Source organism: Strix uralensis, chromosome 2 (genome assembly GCF_047716275.1).
Source record: "Strix uralensis isolate ZFMK-TIS-50842 chromosome 2, bStrUra1, whole genome shotgun sequence".
Lineage (NCBI taxonomy): Eukaryota > Metazoa > Chordata > Aves > Strigiformes > Strigidae > Strix > Strix uralensis.
In genome coordinates, this window is record NC_133973.1 from 1,324,216 (window position 1) to 1,341,325 (window position 17,110).

At 44.9% G+C, this 17,110-nt stretch overlaps 1 protein-coding gene across 4 annotated transcripts in view; it reads right to left on the reverse strand.

Moving 5' to 3' along the window:
• NME7 (NME/NM23 family member 7) overlaps positions 1 to 17,110 on the reverse strand; it is a 94,401-nt gene that overhangs the window by 490 nt on the left and 76,801 nt on the right. For all 4 annotated transcript variants that reach the window (XM_074852397.1, XM_074852387.1, XM_074852406.1 and 1 more), the window contains exon 11: positions 16,447 to 16,554. In XM_074852397.1, the coding sequence (XP_074708498.1) occupies positions 16,447 to 16,554 (108 nt within the window). The remainder of the gene's footprint in view (positions 1 to 16,446; positions 16,555 to 17,110) is intronic.

Sequence of the window (17,110 nt, forward strand, 5' to 3'; positions counted from 1 at the left end):
GCCTCAGCTGAAGGTAGCTGAAGGTTTGTTACACACCGGCTCTAGAACAGCTTGGTTTGGTGTTACGTGTTTGCCCCTCATGTGCCCGTGATCACACCAGTCAGGGACTCAAAAAAAATCACTGTATTCACTGTCCCTGCACGTTCTGCACACCTGGAGGCACAGGCCACACGTTCTAGTAGTAGCCACAGGTAAAACGGATTATGTTTAGTGTGGGCTGAAGCACCCAGCAGCGGTGTGTGCTGCAGGCGCAGAGGGGAGGGCGCCCACGGGAGGCGGGAGCAGAGGAAGCAGAGTGTTGGGATCTGTGCACAGGCTACACCCCACGGGGCTGCTCAGACGTGACACGAGGCGGCAGCTGCCTTCCTGCAGGAGTCAAGATGGCTTTATGCTGCGTGACACAGATTACCAGGGAGAGTTTCTCCGTGTAAAGCGACAAAACATGACTATGCTAGAGCAAGCTGCTTGATAAAGCCCTCCTCATCGGAATGCACGATACTGGAAAAGCAAGCTGCTAAACTTTTTGCCATCTGCTAGAAGGAAGCATCGTTATGGCACGCTATGGCCTTGAGCGTACGCATGTGGCTGCCTCATGCTGTTCCCAAGGAGCCAGAGCTAGCGGAATCTCACCTTCAACTGTTTCATTTGCTGCTGCATGTTTGTAGCGAGGCAAGACTTTAAAAAAGATGCTGTGATTAAAGTGCTGAAATACTCCTTGCAGGAAGCTCCACCTGCACACGAGCTGCAGGAAAGTGGAGCCATTTTGGCTGCCACCATTTGTGGGGGGGGAGGGGGGTGCATGGCTCAAGGTTTGTAGGGTTAACTGCCCTTACAACTCAATTCTTAAGTGTGTGGCCTGTCACAGTTTAAAAAAAACCCACAACACAACAACAAAAAGCCCCCAAACTGCTTTCTTCATAAAAGACCCAACTCACGGTTAGGTATAATTTATCTCCTTTTAATTTACTATATGAGCACAAAAGTCCAAGCATGAACTAGTAATAAAGGTAATGGCTTACGCCAGGGGTTGGGACAAACGTTGTAGAAAACGTATGGTGCCTGTGTTGGCTTCAGGGAGCGACTGTCCAAAGTGGCTCATAAAACGTACTCTACTCTTAGTGATAGCATATGAAATAAAACCAAACCTTGACACACCCCACTCCCAATCACTTTCTCCTACCAAATGAGTGAAAGCAGGCCAGCTCGCTCTGATCACTAATTAACTAGGCAGTAACAGCAGCTGCTACCCCAGCTGCACACCCTGCAGCCACCCCCTGAAAAGACCCAGCTCATCACAGGCCTCATGACAACTCTGCCACCAAAGGGCCGCACCCCCCCACCCCCCCAAAAAACCACCACAACCCTCCTCCCCCCGTTAGAAATGCTGCTGTAACTTGTCAGACCTAGTAGAGATACAGCATTAAACAGCTGCAGGATGGTTAAAACAACCCCCAAACAACCAACCAACCCACCCCCAAAAAACCCAACCCCAGCCCCCCAACACACAGGGGCAGATGTTTGGCTGGCCAGCCAGCTCGCCCAATGGCACCCGTACCTTTGGTACACAACAGACTTGATGCTAAAATGACCTTTCACAAAACGCTGCTGACAGAAGGGGGGCAAGATGGGACATCTCATCAACCCAATTTAAAATCTGCATTGCTTGCATGATTAAAAAAAAATAAAAAAATCTGCGCTTTATTGCCTACGTAAAATCTATGCTCCTCAGGAAGGCATCGTTCTCCTTACTGCCTAATAGGACACTACATTATAAACTGCCAGTTTGAACATGTTCTTTCTGCCAGATTGGCTCAACATAGTTAAGTAAAAGTTCCCTTTAGTGGCTACAATTAATCTCCCTTCTTGTTGATAAAGGACACCTCAATTTCAAGGTTAGATACACACACAAAAATACTAATAAAATAGCAAAGACACACACACACACATTCAAGGACAAGACTTTAAGGCTGTGTCTGCACAAACACACAGCAGCCAGCAGTTCCACAGCTCTGAGCCTTGGCACGTCGGGGCTTCTGTTCCCAGCTTGGCCAGCACGGGCCAGGCCCGACTCTCTGCCTCTGCGGGGAGCTGTGCCAAGAGCAAAAGCGGTGGCCAAGCGCGGTGGTATCTGCTCCTTGGTGGGGAATAACTCTGGGTCCAACCTCAGCCTGAGGTGCCCATAGGACTGCGGCCACCGCAGGCCCCTTCCCTGAGACGGGGCAGGTTTAATAGAGCCGCCTCATCTCCTCGGCCGGAGCGACGCGGCCTCTCCAGGGTTAGGAACGACCCGCCCCTGGCGCACACTGACAGGTGAATGCTGTCCTTGCCCAGCTCCTCTCGCTTGCTATTAGCGGCAAAAGGCATTGCGCTATTTTAGTCCTTAAAAGCCCTTGATTTTGTGGAACCAATTTTCCCAGGCCAGGCTGAACCACCTCAGCTTGCTTGCAACTACAGAAAACCTCTTCCTCCTCAATTAGCTTTTACTGGATTGTTGAACATCCACGCAGACTGTACTGGCAGGGTTCGGACATCAGAACAAGCACACCACCTATTGTATAATGTGCAAAACTAGGTGCCGGTATGTTCTCTCTATATAATTATCTTTATGTGTGTCAGCTGCCACCCAGCTCCCAGTAAAACCAGTTAAGAGCTGGCATATCTGTGGTACACAGAAAGGATCCTCCTCTCCAAGAACCTCACCCTTGGCAGTGCTGGACTAGAAACGCCAGAAATAAGGGGCCATCCGTTACCCCACTCACACAACAACACATACAGTGTTTTGCAGAACAACCAAGACCAAGGATTTCAGCACTACCAAGAGATTTGAGGTGCCCCCATCTTATGAGGCCCCAGCTGGAGACGGCTTGAAGATCCCATTCTAAAAGCACCAGGTCCTTCTCTAAGGGGAACTTGCACTGAGCATCCAGATGGGGGTTAGGTATTCTGAAGCACTCTGTATTTTAGGAAATACAGTTATTCTCTTTCCCAGGGTCTGCGTATAGCATAAACCACAGAAAAGGGAGCTGTGCCTGTACAAAGCATCTCAACAAGCCTCACATTTGACCTAGGGCAAGGTCAGCTCCCCTGAGCCAAGCACACTTCTGGCCTCTTTACAGGACCCAAAGGTGGCAGGGGACAAACCCAAACCAGGAACTGCTCCGAAACCAACCAAACGCATTTCACAGGTGCCACACAAACGTCCTTCAAATGATGCTAACATTCAGGTGTGCTCACTCCTTCCCAGGGATGAAACAGGATTCAGTTTAACATCAGTACTCTCCTTACAGATCCCAGGAACCATCTACCTGCTTTGTAGCACGGGGCTATGCCTGCTCTAGCTTCTGTTCAGGGACAAACAACAATAATGCTCAGGAAGTCATAACAGGTAAGTAACTGTGACCTTCTGGCTCTGACCCTACAAACTGCTCCACTGAGGAAGAAGCCGAGAGCTGCTTCAGTTCCGTGAACTTTTGCTTCAGTCACCCAGTCTCTGCAAAACTCACGTTAATGAAGTGGGCTGCTCCCTCTGGGCGCTTCCACACAGTACCGCAAAGTTTCAGGAGTTAATACAGCAGGCAATAACAAAATCCAGTCTAATGCCCTGGCTGAGAACAAACGATTATCATCTGAACAATGTGTGCCCTAAGAGCATGGAGAGGCCAGCAAAATTAAAAAGAAAAAAAAAAAGAAAGCAAACCAAGTGAGGCAGCCAGTCTTCCAAGGGATAGCAAAGATCTTGGTAATAACAGAGGACCCAGTACAGGCACAAAGTGTCCTGAAGATTTCAAGTGTAAGAATTACAGACACAATTTAATTCTCCTTCTGCCCAGAAAACAAAGCAAAGAGCAGTGCTGAGGAGAGGTGCCAGCTGAGCAGCTCTGGAGTCAGAGCTTTTGTCTACAGAGGCACAGACCAAGGTACACCTTGGTGCCGGTATGATGTGCTGGTACCATCCATTACAGCTTGCCTCAAAGAAAACCCCAGCACTGAAAGGGCACGTCAGCATTCACAGTCCATTCCCCTTCTTCCCTTGGGCTGACAGTTTTGGTAAGAGACCCTGTTAGTATTGTTCGTGGCAAAGCGAGGGGGCTGACAGGGAGACATGCTAGTAAGAATTACGCCGAGATCACAGATTCACTTCTCATCCATCACCAGAAAGATGACAGCAATTTCAGTCCTTCCTCATCTCTGCCGAACCCAAACTGGCAGTCAGGAGATGGGAGGCTTTTTCATTTCTGCATTCATTTAGAGCCTGTCAGTCATCTCAGTGCCTTTTATGCAGCTGGACAGACACCCACCAGTACCCTCTCCCCAAACCCACCAGAACACTGTATCTCCTTGGTTCAGTGTAGGTATCCAGGCCCACGATCCAGAGAGTCTTTGCTGACCTAAAGTTTCAGCATCAGTACACTCTCCCTAAACACTTAGGTCTTATAATTTTTTACAGGTTATCTCAGTTTGAGGTCACTAGTAGGAACCTCCCCCCCCCCCCCAAAAATATCTCTTTGTCCATTAATCTTGGTCTGTATCAGCATAAACCTGCCAACTCTGTTAGCAAATGCACTTGCTAACCCCTAAAATGCATTTCAGCTACAGTTCACTCAGCTGATTCGCACGACTAAATCATTAGATTGACACACCGAAACACATGGATTCATACCATCCTTCCAGCCACAAGCCATCCAGAAATAAAAATGGTTGTCAAAGAAGAGGGTCTACTTACTCACTGTATTATTTGTTCTGAAAATAAAGAATTATTTTCCCACGCAAACCTGAAGATGGTTTAGTTCCAGGAAGTTTGTTGGAAGAAAAAAAAAAAAAAAAAAAAAAAGGATAGTCACTCCTGCCTCTCTCTCAAGCATCACGCACTGTAAGAAATAAAGCCAGTCAGGCTGCCCAAGGCAGAACAATTTATACACATGCACTTCAACTGTCCAAGTTAATTTCTTAAGTACAATGGCTACAAAAACCCCCTGTGCACCAAAAAATAAAACTTTGCAATGGAAGGTTTTATTAAAGAAACACTACAGGATAACATAGAGTGCATTCTGCTTTGATGCTATGTCAGTCACCTCAAACACTGTGTATGGTAATGATCAACTCGGAAAATACAGTGAAAGAGAAGGGCAAGGGAAGCTATTTGGAAATTGTACCATCAAATAAAAGATTAGAGAAAACCAAATTCCAGACAGGATGGGACAAGAATGAGAGGACAAGACAATGATTCGTTACACCATAATCAAAACACCAAAAAGTGAGTTTTATGTTATTTGCTCTGTAACACTACAAGAAAAATAAGTGAACTCAAAAACTTATTTAAAATACAAAGTGTTGTTTTTACATCATACGTAACTACTGTGCTGACTCAGACCACTGATTTCTAAAGTATAGATACTTGTAGATTTAATAAGAAGGTACAAGTTCACTGAATCTCCTCACTCCACAACATAACCCAGCTGCTCGGTAGCTGGGGCTGAACGTATTAGCCCAGGACTCTCCCACCAGGAGGCTCTACTCCTCCTTTAGCAACACCTTTGGTCGCCAACAGAAGAGATCACCGGCCTGGTAGAGCCACTGGAATGAAAGGTCCTTGCGCTCCCATCACATAAGAAAAACTACAACACAACAGCCAGTACTGCTTTCCCAAGCAGCTCACTGAGTCACCACAATCACTGCCTCTGCACTTCACGCTTATCTTGAGGGACACTTGCCTGCCTCAAAATCAGGAGCTCCTGTGGAGCTCTCGTATGATGCCCTTGAAGCAGTCAGGTTAGGTACAGACAAGATGCTAGGTGCGCCGCCACAGACAGCAATGCAAGCTGCAAACGCATCCTGAACGCTGGATAAAAGCACTGAAAAGGGCCCCTGCTGCTAGCACCTGAAATATCTAAGTAAAGCCTGGTTTGGATGAGTTCATACGGGCACTGTGGGGGCTCTTTGCCAATGCCTACTCAGAGACTACTCAGAGAGCACTGAAGTTGTGGTCCTCGCAAGCTACCAGATTATGGTAGGAAGAAGTGGTCTCAGAGAGAGAACAAGAACGTGTTTCCACCCACATCACGGATTCAAGCGAGGATGAAAGCAATAAGCAAATAAAGGAAGTAGAAGGCAGCCAGCATTTAAAGCTCCTCCTGAGCAATCAAGATGTTCTGCAGGGTAGTACTTGGCCAGGGGACTCAACAGGCTACACCTGCCAGCAGGGTAAAAGTTATGACAGACAAGACAGTAACACAATATCCTGGAAAAAACCAACCAAACAAAAGCACCACCCAGTCCACAAGGAGTGGCCTTGCATGCACCATCACAAGCCCCTGTGTAGACTGTGGCTCCCTGTGCTGATAGGAAACATCCCACCAAACCAATGGCACAAGCTCCCCCAGTGTAGTGCTCAAAGTACCTTCTGAGCAATGTCACTGAATTTAGACAGCTCCATTCCCCTGTGGAACGGGTCAGTATTAAGAGGCCAAGAGCTCGTTCCAAGTCTCAGCAGCCCTCTGTGATTTCAACACTCCTGCTGTGTGCTATACCATGTACCGTCATGGCAGGACTAGACTCCTGACACCTGCTGTGACCAAGTTCCTCTTGGTCTGAGTAAAGCAGCTACCAGAGAAAGCCCACAGTTCCCGGTTTGTGGCTGGATAGTCTCGGCACACTGTCTCTCCCCAGCAGAACAGCAGTAACTACCACTGACACCAATGCAGAAGGAAACTTGTCACTTAGCAACTCTGGCCGCTGAAGAGAATTGCCTCTAGCTCAGAGACTTGCCTGCATTCCTCAGTATCTCAGATATACCTGTAGATACAGCACTCCTGCCCATGTGCCAATGCACTTGGGGTTAAAGAGGAAGATCCAGCTCTTCCTGAAACCAGAAGATGCTCGGTGACTTTGAGGAGCCCTAGACTACAGCCAACACCCTTTCAGGTGACCGCTGCCATCTTGTCCCGTGTTTGCACAGTTGCTAGCACAAGATCATCACAGCCAGTGTCTAAGCCCTCAGTATTATCACAACACCAAACCAATACTGGTATGACACTACACTTTGAATAATTAGTTATTATTATTTCTGAAAGGAGAAGTGGTTTCTAGAGCTTGATAAACTCTTAACTCAAGATACCTCATGGTGTTAGCATCTGTGGGAGACAGGAAATCTTGTTCACAGTCTTCTAGCCACATTAACATGTTTGGCTTTGGTTTTTTCCTCTTATGTTCCACATGCATTTCAACACACGTATGCAGATAGCTGACTTAAATTCTCCTCTTAATTACCACTAGCTTACAGTAGTCAGTCAAGGAGGTTGTACTGATGAGGGAAGGGGTAAACTCTAAGCGGAAAGTACCGATGTAGCTAATCATTTGCCTATTTGACCTCTGAGAGAGAAGTGGGAGGTGCAACTGGCTGAGGTCAATAATAAGAATCCACGTAAAAATATATTTGCATCACATAGCACTGTGTGCTACAGGACAACAGTACTTCTTTTACCCCAAAAAAAAGGTGCAGAACCCCTTGCTCAAGAAATGAAGGGAGATTCTAAGCTTCCACATGACTGTGTAACTACAGTGCCCCACTACTGCTTTTGCTGTATAAGCTATTCCCCTGGGCTCTTCTTCACTGTGGTCTGCCCATCCTGCAGCTGCGTTGCAGCTAAATTGTGACTACACTTCAGCTGGAGAAAGAGGGGTAATGGAAAGAGGCTCCGGGCTTTTTTGGTTCAAAATGAGAACATGCCGAGCGAAAGAAAGAAGGCAGCAGCCTCGAAGACGCAAACTGGGCCTCAGATGAGTTATCAAGATGTGTCACGCCTTCTCTCTGCCTTGACCTCCCCTCCACAAAATCACCTTGCTCAGCGCAACACGAACACGTGCCAAAAGCCAAGCCCTGTTTATCACGTAGGTTACCTTCAGGATCAGGTGAAACTTAAAGAGCTTTAAGAGCTGCTTGGTTCACACTTGTTAACTCCTCTCTGGCACTTATAAACCTCAGACTTGGCAGAACAAGGGGCAATTGGACCTCGGATCTTACCCAGAAGTGGAAGCACAAGAGCTGAACTATTTCACAACTCTGTTTAAACAGGTTTCTAGTTTAGTTTGCCTGTCTGGCCCACCAGTATAATAATTATATGACCTATGTTCAAAATTAGGCTGCAAGTGACCTAATAATACCATAATGTAATTTTTTTGAAAAAGAGAAATCACCAACATCTGTTCAGAATCCATCCCTCTATCATTCCTATTTATAATTTTAATTTCTCTTCAGGCAGGCTGAAGCAAAGAGATTGCTTACGTCTCTATACAAGTATATATACAGCATCAGGAGACGTTGAGGGACAGAATTCCAGTGCTGCCTAACATCCTCTGATATGCAAAACCACCACCAAATAAGATGAAGTTTTCCTACACTCCAGATTCTTTCCCACCTGTTCCCACAGCTGTTGGATAAAAAGTCTCACAAAGTTAAAATGGAGAAGTGCTTGAATCATAATAACTATTATTTGACAGATCATTTTGTACCAGGAGAGACTGAAATTTCCAACTGACAGACAAAAATAGCTACTGCTTTGATGAAAACTTGCAAAAAAAACCCGCCAAAAACCCACCTCACCCAAACCCTCCAATTTTTTATTTCTTTTCACTGGAGATGATTAAAAGCATCTTACCCTGGATTATGCAGCTCAGTATGGGCCCCTAATAAAAGACTTCATTGCAAAATTGCCGTATGACTGAGAAAAACAATGGCTTCTTTATTAATATTTTAAAGGCTCCTGAGGGAAATGCTGTACAGCTGAAATGCCCTCAGTGAAAGGTTCATTGCCATGCTATGCACTTCTGCTGTGTAATGTTTTACAAGCTGCGCTGCCCTGTGAATGGGGAGAGTTAGTTCTCAGCTGGTGGAGGCAGCTTGCATAATACCAGACAAGTTAATCGGTAACAAGCAATGCAGGAGACCTTTGTTCTGAGTGTGACATACACAAATTCCACACTAAGCACATTGACGCTTCTGAGAGTTATTCATTGACATGCTTTATTAAATTGCTTGGACTATACCTTGATGCACCAAAAAGATTACTTTAACAGAGCTGCATCCCTCTGATGCCAGCCATCCTAAGCTGTTGCACTATAACCTCACCCCATGGATCAGCTCACCGCCCGTACGAAGGCATTGCCAGGGTGGATGATAGCAAGCACCTTGCAGCACGCCCACGTGTCGAGACAATGGCAACGGGCAGGCAAGGAAGCAGAAAAACAGGAGTTGGCAGCCAGCAGAGCGCTTCCGTGACAGGACTCTGTTCTTACGGAAATGGTTATGGGAAGCATTTGTCGTGTCCCCCCTGCCGCAAGGCGAGTGCTCCCCTGTCCACCCTGAACAGCTTGCTAAAACACCACCCTCCCCCTAGCCTCCCCAGAGAAAGGTAAAGGGAAAGGAGGCATAAGGTGTGCTTCTGGCACTTTTTGGAATGCCAGACTAAGGACAGCTGGTTTCTAACAGGTGGAAGACACGCTGCACCACAAGCCCAGGAACAGCACAGCTCTTAACACCCATCAGAGCATTTAGTTAATACCAAGTCTGAAGAAAACGATGCGGGTTTTCATCACTCACAGCACTTGTCTGGACAAAACACATCTGTTGAACTGGCCTGTCCTGTCACTGCTTATCGTACAACATCCCCTCCCATCTCCCCAAGGCTGGATCCAACCAGCTGAACTTCCAGCGCCAGAACCTGTGCGAGTCTCCATCCGTCAGACTGCCACAGCTGATCCGTACAGCAGGGTGATACTACTCGTTTGCTTAAACGCCTTCAAAACAGTAAGCCAGTCCCACTGGTGCGAGGCTGAGCAAGGGAAAGAAGAGCTTCCAGCAGTATGTTGCACAGGCTGCCAGTCCCCAGCCTCGCTCTCGAGCACCGCGGCACAGCAGAAATTCAAAGAAGCAATAGGGAAAAAAACCAGCCACCGTGACAGCTCTCGCAGAAGACAAACAAAACCCACTCTTCTTTGATAACAGCAAAATCATCCCCCTTTGATAGGTTATTTTCATGTCTGTGGATGCCACAAATAGCTCTGAGGCAAGGGAGAAGGCCAGCAAATGATACTCGAGGAGGTCCTTGCTACTGCCTGGCTGGAAAGCTGCCTGCGACACTGAAAACTGACACATTTCCCTCCACAGTCCCAATGCCCAAGGTGGAGCCTGACGGCACCCAGCAGCCATGCGGAGGCACGCACGCAGCTCCCTGAGGAGTCATGGAAAGAGCACCCATGGGGATGTGAGACTGAGGAGGCAGTTGGCACATCCTCCACTGCCACGAAAACTGGCTTAAGAGCCCACTCCCCTCAGTGGTTTCACACATACCAGACACGCAAAGGCACATGTAAGCACACTCCCGCAGCAATTGCCATGTTATTGTCCACTAGAAGAACTAGTCACCTAATAACAGCATCTTCCCTGGGAACAGGGAGAAGGTTATTTCACCCAGAACTTCAATTTTACCCATCCCATAGCAAATCCATTTTCACTTTTATCTTACCGAGGGGCAGCATCCTCTCCCTCAATGTATCAGTACACACACACATATACATGTATGACTATTAAGCATTTTTTTAATTATGCAAAGAAACCCCATGAGACTGCCTGATGGCCTGAACACCAGGAACACAAAGCCAGCAGGGATGGCTCAGTCACAGCAGGCTGCACCTCAGCAGAGAGACCATTCAGGTCACCCCAGATGTGTGCAGTCTATCATCCCCACAGTGTCTTCCTGCAGTACAAATGCCTTTATGGAACTGCTCACAAAAAAAACCCCAAACCAAAACCAAAAACCTTGAACTGCACAATGTGAGCAACAATTTATAGGCAGAGCGTGCCAAAACACAGAAATACTGGTTTTGTTGTAAATGCAGGTCTAGGCTACCAGGTTTTTAATGGTTGCAGATTATGTGGATTCCTGCATAATCTGAAAGGTACTCAGCCACTTGAGACCCAAGGAACTGAGGTGTGTGTACAGCACCACCTCCTGTGGAAACTTTTACTCACTGGACTTCCAGTGATGTGAATAAGGCCTTCACTGACCGATTTTTAATTTGCCTTCACTTCTTTAAGGAGGCACATAAGCCATGAAGTCTGGTAGCCACAATATCTTTTATCAATAATACTGTGATTAAAACTAGTCCAGGAATGACTAATTTCAAGGAAACTTGTTTTGTCTAGAGAATGATGATTCATCAGATCCAATGGTTTGCAAGCTTCTATTTCGACAAGGTATTTATCAGAAATGTTCCTCAGATCAAAGACAGTGAGAAACAGAATCATCTTTCAGCACGTGCACATGAAAGACCACCTCTAGTCTGTTAAACAGAGCACGCACTTGGCGTATAAAATAAGCATGTTCCAGCCCTTGCTCTACCTGACTCAGAAGGAATGTGAATGCAGGTGAGTACTGTAATTGTTTACTTGCTTCAAATATCACCTGCTTTAACTAAAATAGAAAAAAAAAACCTGACGAGAGGTAGAACAGTACCTGGTTTGGATGTGGGAAATAAATGCAAACCCCTGCTCTGAATGAAAGTCCTACGCAACATCAGTTGATCAGAAAAGTTAAGAAACTGCTGGTTTAGCCTTCACTCATGAAACTCCATCATCTCATAAATACTCCATCGCTATCAGACTCCCTCCTCTACTTCCTCCTTTCCTTCCTCTCCCCATTAAAATGGGAAACTGATGACAAGGCTGAGAAAACGGACTGTTCTGAGCTATTTGTGTCTATCCATTGTCAGATGTGAAAATACATTTTGTACTGATACAAGGACACACAAGTCTATGAAGTGACTAAATAAGTGTCTGGCCTAGTAAGTCAGAGATCATCCATATTCACCGGCTTCCTGTATTACTAAACTAGGAATAAAAGAAGCAGTTACAGCTTTACAACTGAAAATACACAGATTTCTCCATTGTGACCGCTGCGTTTTAGGCTCAATTGCATCTCCCCTCCTCTCTCGAGCCAGTGAGTTATTCATTAATTCTAGTTTGCTTTAGTCACCGCCTAAAATGCGAAGTAGTTTGTAGAACAAAGACAGGAGTTAAGGGTCAAACTGAAGGGAGCAAGCACTGATATTTGCTTTTGGGGTTTGTTAGTTTGTTTGTTTGAGGGGTTTTTAAGATTAAAAGTGAACTTTCTTTTTTCCAGGTCCGTGGAAAAGAGGTCTAACAAAAAACCACTGAAAAACTGCTGTAGTACATTAATTAAATATAGTGGTCTAAAGCTAGGTGCACAAGCTGACCCTTACTTAGTTAACGAGTCCTTGCTGTTCCCGAGACGGCGTTGTTCTATCTCCTTTCCCCGAGTACTCCTTGGTCATGATTTTTGGGAGAAAGGTCACTACCTTGCCCTTCCTAGTGACTGTCAACTAAGTATGAACAACCAAAGTCACCTAGAGTTTGGCTATTAACTTCAGCAAGCATTTGATCTAGCCCTCAATTACCTACCTCATCTCCTCTAAGAAGGCTCCATTTCTGCACAATCAGACAACAGCTGCCATTGCAAACACTTCTCAAATTTCAGTTAGACCTTAAACTGTGGGTGACGAAAACTGCAGAGAAAGGTGGAGAAATCTTAAAATAAGCAGTATCTGGCACTAAGGATACCCGAGTCCTCAGGAAAGCACCGGTGTGCTCCCTTCTACACAGGAACATGTCTTTATTGTGTTTCCATAAGTACTGTGCATTTAAGGCCCATGATAGGATAGTAGGTCAATCAGATAGCTCCCCTTTCCATCTCTGTTTGGTTCTGGAAGTTCAAAAGCCACAAAACCAATTAACATACAGACCAACCTATTCAGCTTCCTATCCACAAAGTGGCAACTGCAGCAGTCTCTCGGACCATCTTGCCTCCAAGACCCTTTGGGCACCACTGGCCCTGCAGATGTGCACACAGAACATGTGACCACAACAGTCAGGACTGTGGCTGGGACCTCTAATAAGCTGCTTTAGCATTAACACATAAGTACTCCACAGGCCAGCCAACAGACACAGCTAAGGCTTTCTTTGTACAAACCCACTGGGCTCAATTCTAGCTCAGAGATACTTGGACTTCCACTCTGCAACCCCTAGACCTGTAAGGAGAGGCTGCACTGCAAGTGGGAACCTCTGGACAAGGATGATTCAGCCATCAAACATGGTCACGGTTATACAGAAGCTCTGAATCAAAGGCAGTAAACATCTTTATTCACAGTGTATCAGACTGGCTCTGTCTGCTTTTGGGCTCTAACAGTTCCCTGAGGTCCACCTCTCTGGTTCACCAAGAGTTTCAGAAAGCTTACATCACAGCATCCTCTCTCCAGGAAAGTCTACTGAGTTTCAGAAGAGTAATTAATCTATTTCCTATTCTGGAAAAAACCCAAATCAAACCACCACCACCAAGAAACAAACAAAACCCCAAAACAAACATATAAACAAAAACTAAACCAAAAACCTCCCACAAAACACCAAACCCAACAAACCCACCCCCCAAAAAAACCCCACCAACATATATAGTGGGAATTGGGGGGAAAAAAGTGTTAGAAATTTTGTGTCATTATTTGTAATAATGATTCTGCAGTTTGCTTTCTAAAATTTGTTGTATTTAGTATTTTATTTTGGAGAAGAGAAATATAAATCAGAACATCTTCATAGAGAATTTCGGAGCCAAACACTTTCATGGCAAAATTTGAGAAGCGGCTTATGCAAGCTCAGATAAACTCAGCACCAGAGTTCAAAATGAAACTCTGGATTCAGATTGCCAAACTTACTGTTCATCAGCAAAACAGGAGTGCAAGAATTTGCATACAGGCTGGTTTCTGGAGCCCTACTGGGTAGTAACTGCAGCAGGAGTATTAACACTGTACAAAAAACAATGCCACCTGAAGAAAGGAGAGACTGCTAGGGATGAATTCATTTTCTTTGGGGTTTTAAAAAGGATCCTTCATCTTTGTAGTATAAATCTAGGAGGTCACATTTCTCTCTGAAATTCGCTCCAGACTCCTCCTCTACTAATCATTGTCCTACAATAATGTAAAGCTTTTATAGCAAGAGCAGCATTAACATCACCTCAGCAACATCACCTGCTAGAACATGGACATAACAAACACAGTCTAACTCTATATTGAAAAGCAAGTTCCACTGTGCCAACACAGCTAAGGTCATTCTCCTCAATGACAAGTGCCTTACCTATCTCTGAATTCACCTCCTCCGAGGCTGAGAATAATTGCTCTGTTAAACTCAGTATATTAAAATATTCAGTTACCCATCAGAGAACGTGCCATTTACTGAACAGCGTACTTCTTTAAAATGTTAAGTCTGACTCAGTTTCTTTCTATGGTTGTCTTATATGCCACAGAGTCACTCTGCTCTAGCCCAGCACGTACAGCGCTGTTACAGTTACTGGGGTGGAGGGAGGAGAAAGGTCTGGTTTCTGCTTGCCAGCACATGAGACCTCTGTGACTGGATTTGAGCTCCTCTCACAGAAAAGCTCACTGAGAAAAAAGTCCTTCCCCAGGATGATCTCTGTGTATACTGTATTATTTCTTTTTCGTCAGTTCTGACAAGTCCTTGCGCTTCAGCAAATCCAGAAGTTATTTTTCATTTTGTTTACCTAAGTTTTCAGGCAACTACATTTCTCACAGAACACATATCTAAAGATACTCCAGGAATGAAAGCATTAGCAGTAAAAAGGTTTCTATAGTTTACATTATAATGCTTATTTGCCAAACAATCAGAATGAAACATTCACTCCTTTGTTTACTCATTAAAGAACACTGACCCATGTCCTCTACAACTGCTGGCTTAACCTGGACTGTTATAGAAGAAACTACAGACAGGTAAGAGCCACATTCTGTGTATAATTATGCCTATGGTAAAAAAAGATTTTAGACACCTCTCCCAAAAAAATACAATCAATAAATGACGGCTAAAATGACCAGTCTGCAATGGGAACTGCAAAGTGTGTAGTCAGAGTAGTATTTGATCAAGAACTTAGTTTCTGCTTCAGCTGTGGGATTCAAAGGATGAACACATGTAGTGGAGACCTTGAGAAAGAACTCCAGCCTCATTTTTTGTTCTGGAGAAGCAATTCAACTGCTTTTTCCCACTCACCTCACTTACAGTTATCTGTAAACTCAAGTTAAACAGCCAGGAAAATGGGGTTATACCTGCTTTGCACCAGCATAAAGGAGACAGACTGTGGACACGAGAGAGAATTCTGCTGAAGTACTAAAACACTCTGTGAGTGCTGGTGAGACTTCCATTTTCCCCTTGCAGGCTATGCCTGGTTTTCTGCTGCCATTGAAAAGCCGTGACTGAGGGATTTTAGGCATGTGGTGACAAATACCTGTTTGCTTGTTTAAATCCAGTCCCTTTGGGCAGAAACTAAAAGTTGTCAACTTTTAATGACAGCTTGGAAATGGTTTAAAAAGCTGCAAATTTGTTGATACTGGCTATCATTCTCAGTGTTGAATTTCACTAGTGAATTCCTTAAACTAGATGCGGTTTCCTGGCAAACAGCATTTTAACCCACAGATCTGATTTTATTTCACAAAGGGAGATGGTGACACAGTTAGCTCTTCCTCTCCCCTCAATGAAAACACCATTTTGGCTGTGTAAAATTACCCAAGCTAGGAAAACTCCTGCTGCTCCATCATTCTGCTATAGTCTGACAGCAAAACACACACAAATACATGTAGACAGTAAACCAGAAGCTATGCATGTGCTGGAAAAACATCTGCACTGATGCAGAGATCCATCCAAGATACGCTTGCTTACACACCGCTTCAACCCCCTTGTACAGACCTTAGTTCTGAGGCACGGAATTAAGTGAGTGAGCTTGCTCTGTTTTCATAGCGAGTACTTCTGTCTTTATAAACTCCCTTAATTTAACATTTTCCCATTTTATTGGACTTTAATGTAAGCATACAAAGCCAAAATAATATAATAATTAGTAAATTAATTTAAAACACAGGAAATACCAGCTGATGTGCATAATTATGGCTGTCTCCAAATAAACCTGGACCCTATCTGGAGAAATTGAATCCCTAGTGTCTGTAATATTCCAAGCCCTACACAGCTCACTGTAGAGACAATCCAGATCAGGACTCATGGTGGTCATCCAAGAACAGGCTAAGAAGGTGCCCCTGCTGAAGCACTGTTAGGTGCTGATATCCAATCCTAAGGACACATTCAGCCAAAGAGAAGACTCTTGACTTTCATTTCATTAAATACTCTATTGTACTATATTCACTCAAGAAAACTGCATGGATGAATTTTTTAGAGTATCAGAATTAATGCATTAAGTGCCCTTAATAAACTCTTTGCTTTTGTTTCTAGCTGATTGCTGGTCTCCAGCAGAGCTACTCCACATATAGAACGCTTCAACAGCTTAAAACAGTGTCAAGTATAGCTTTTCATGTTTGTCTAGCATGTCTTACCTCCAAAAGTCCATCTTCAGGGAGGTCTGTGCAGTGGACAGCATTCTGAATCTTGTTCTTCCCAAAGACAGCACGCAGAGTTGTAGGTCGGAGATGACGGGCTATTTCCTATTGAACACAAGAAAGCCAAAAGACCTTTGTGAACCACACTGTTGCTTTATATTGCGGAGACGATAGCATCTTATAAAGTAATAACATTATTGTGCTATTAATATATGTGTGGTACACTATAAAAGAAACGAAGAGGGGAACGCCAGCTTGCACTACACACATACACAACTGCTGAAAATACATGACCAGGATTGTGAAGACTAACTGAAATTGGGCCAATCAAGCCAGCTCAGGTGAAATGCAGGACCCTTCGTATTACAGACACACCTTCCTGGCACTTATATTAATACAACTAGCTCATGTTAACACCTTTGCAGCTCTCAAGCACAGAATGTGCTGTCCTTAGTGAGGAGACACAAGCGCACCACCTTGCAGACTGCCTCCTCCAACACTGAGCTGTTCACCTCAGAACCTGACATTTGTGCAGCCCAGCTCCTGAACAGCCCCTCTACAGTGCTCCTCTGACACCATGACTAGTGCCAACATCTGATCCCCTCTGAGGATCAGTCCAGACTCTCTCTACATCTTTCTCTGTTCTTTGAAGTTGATGTTT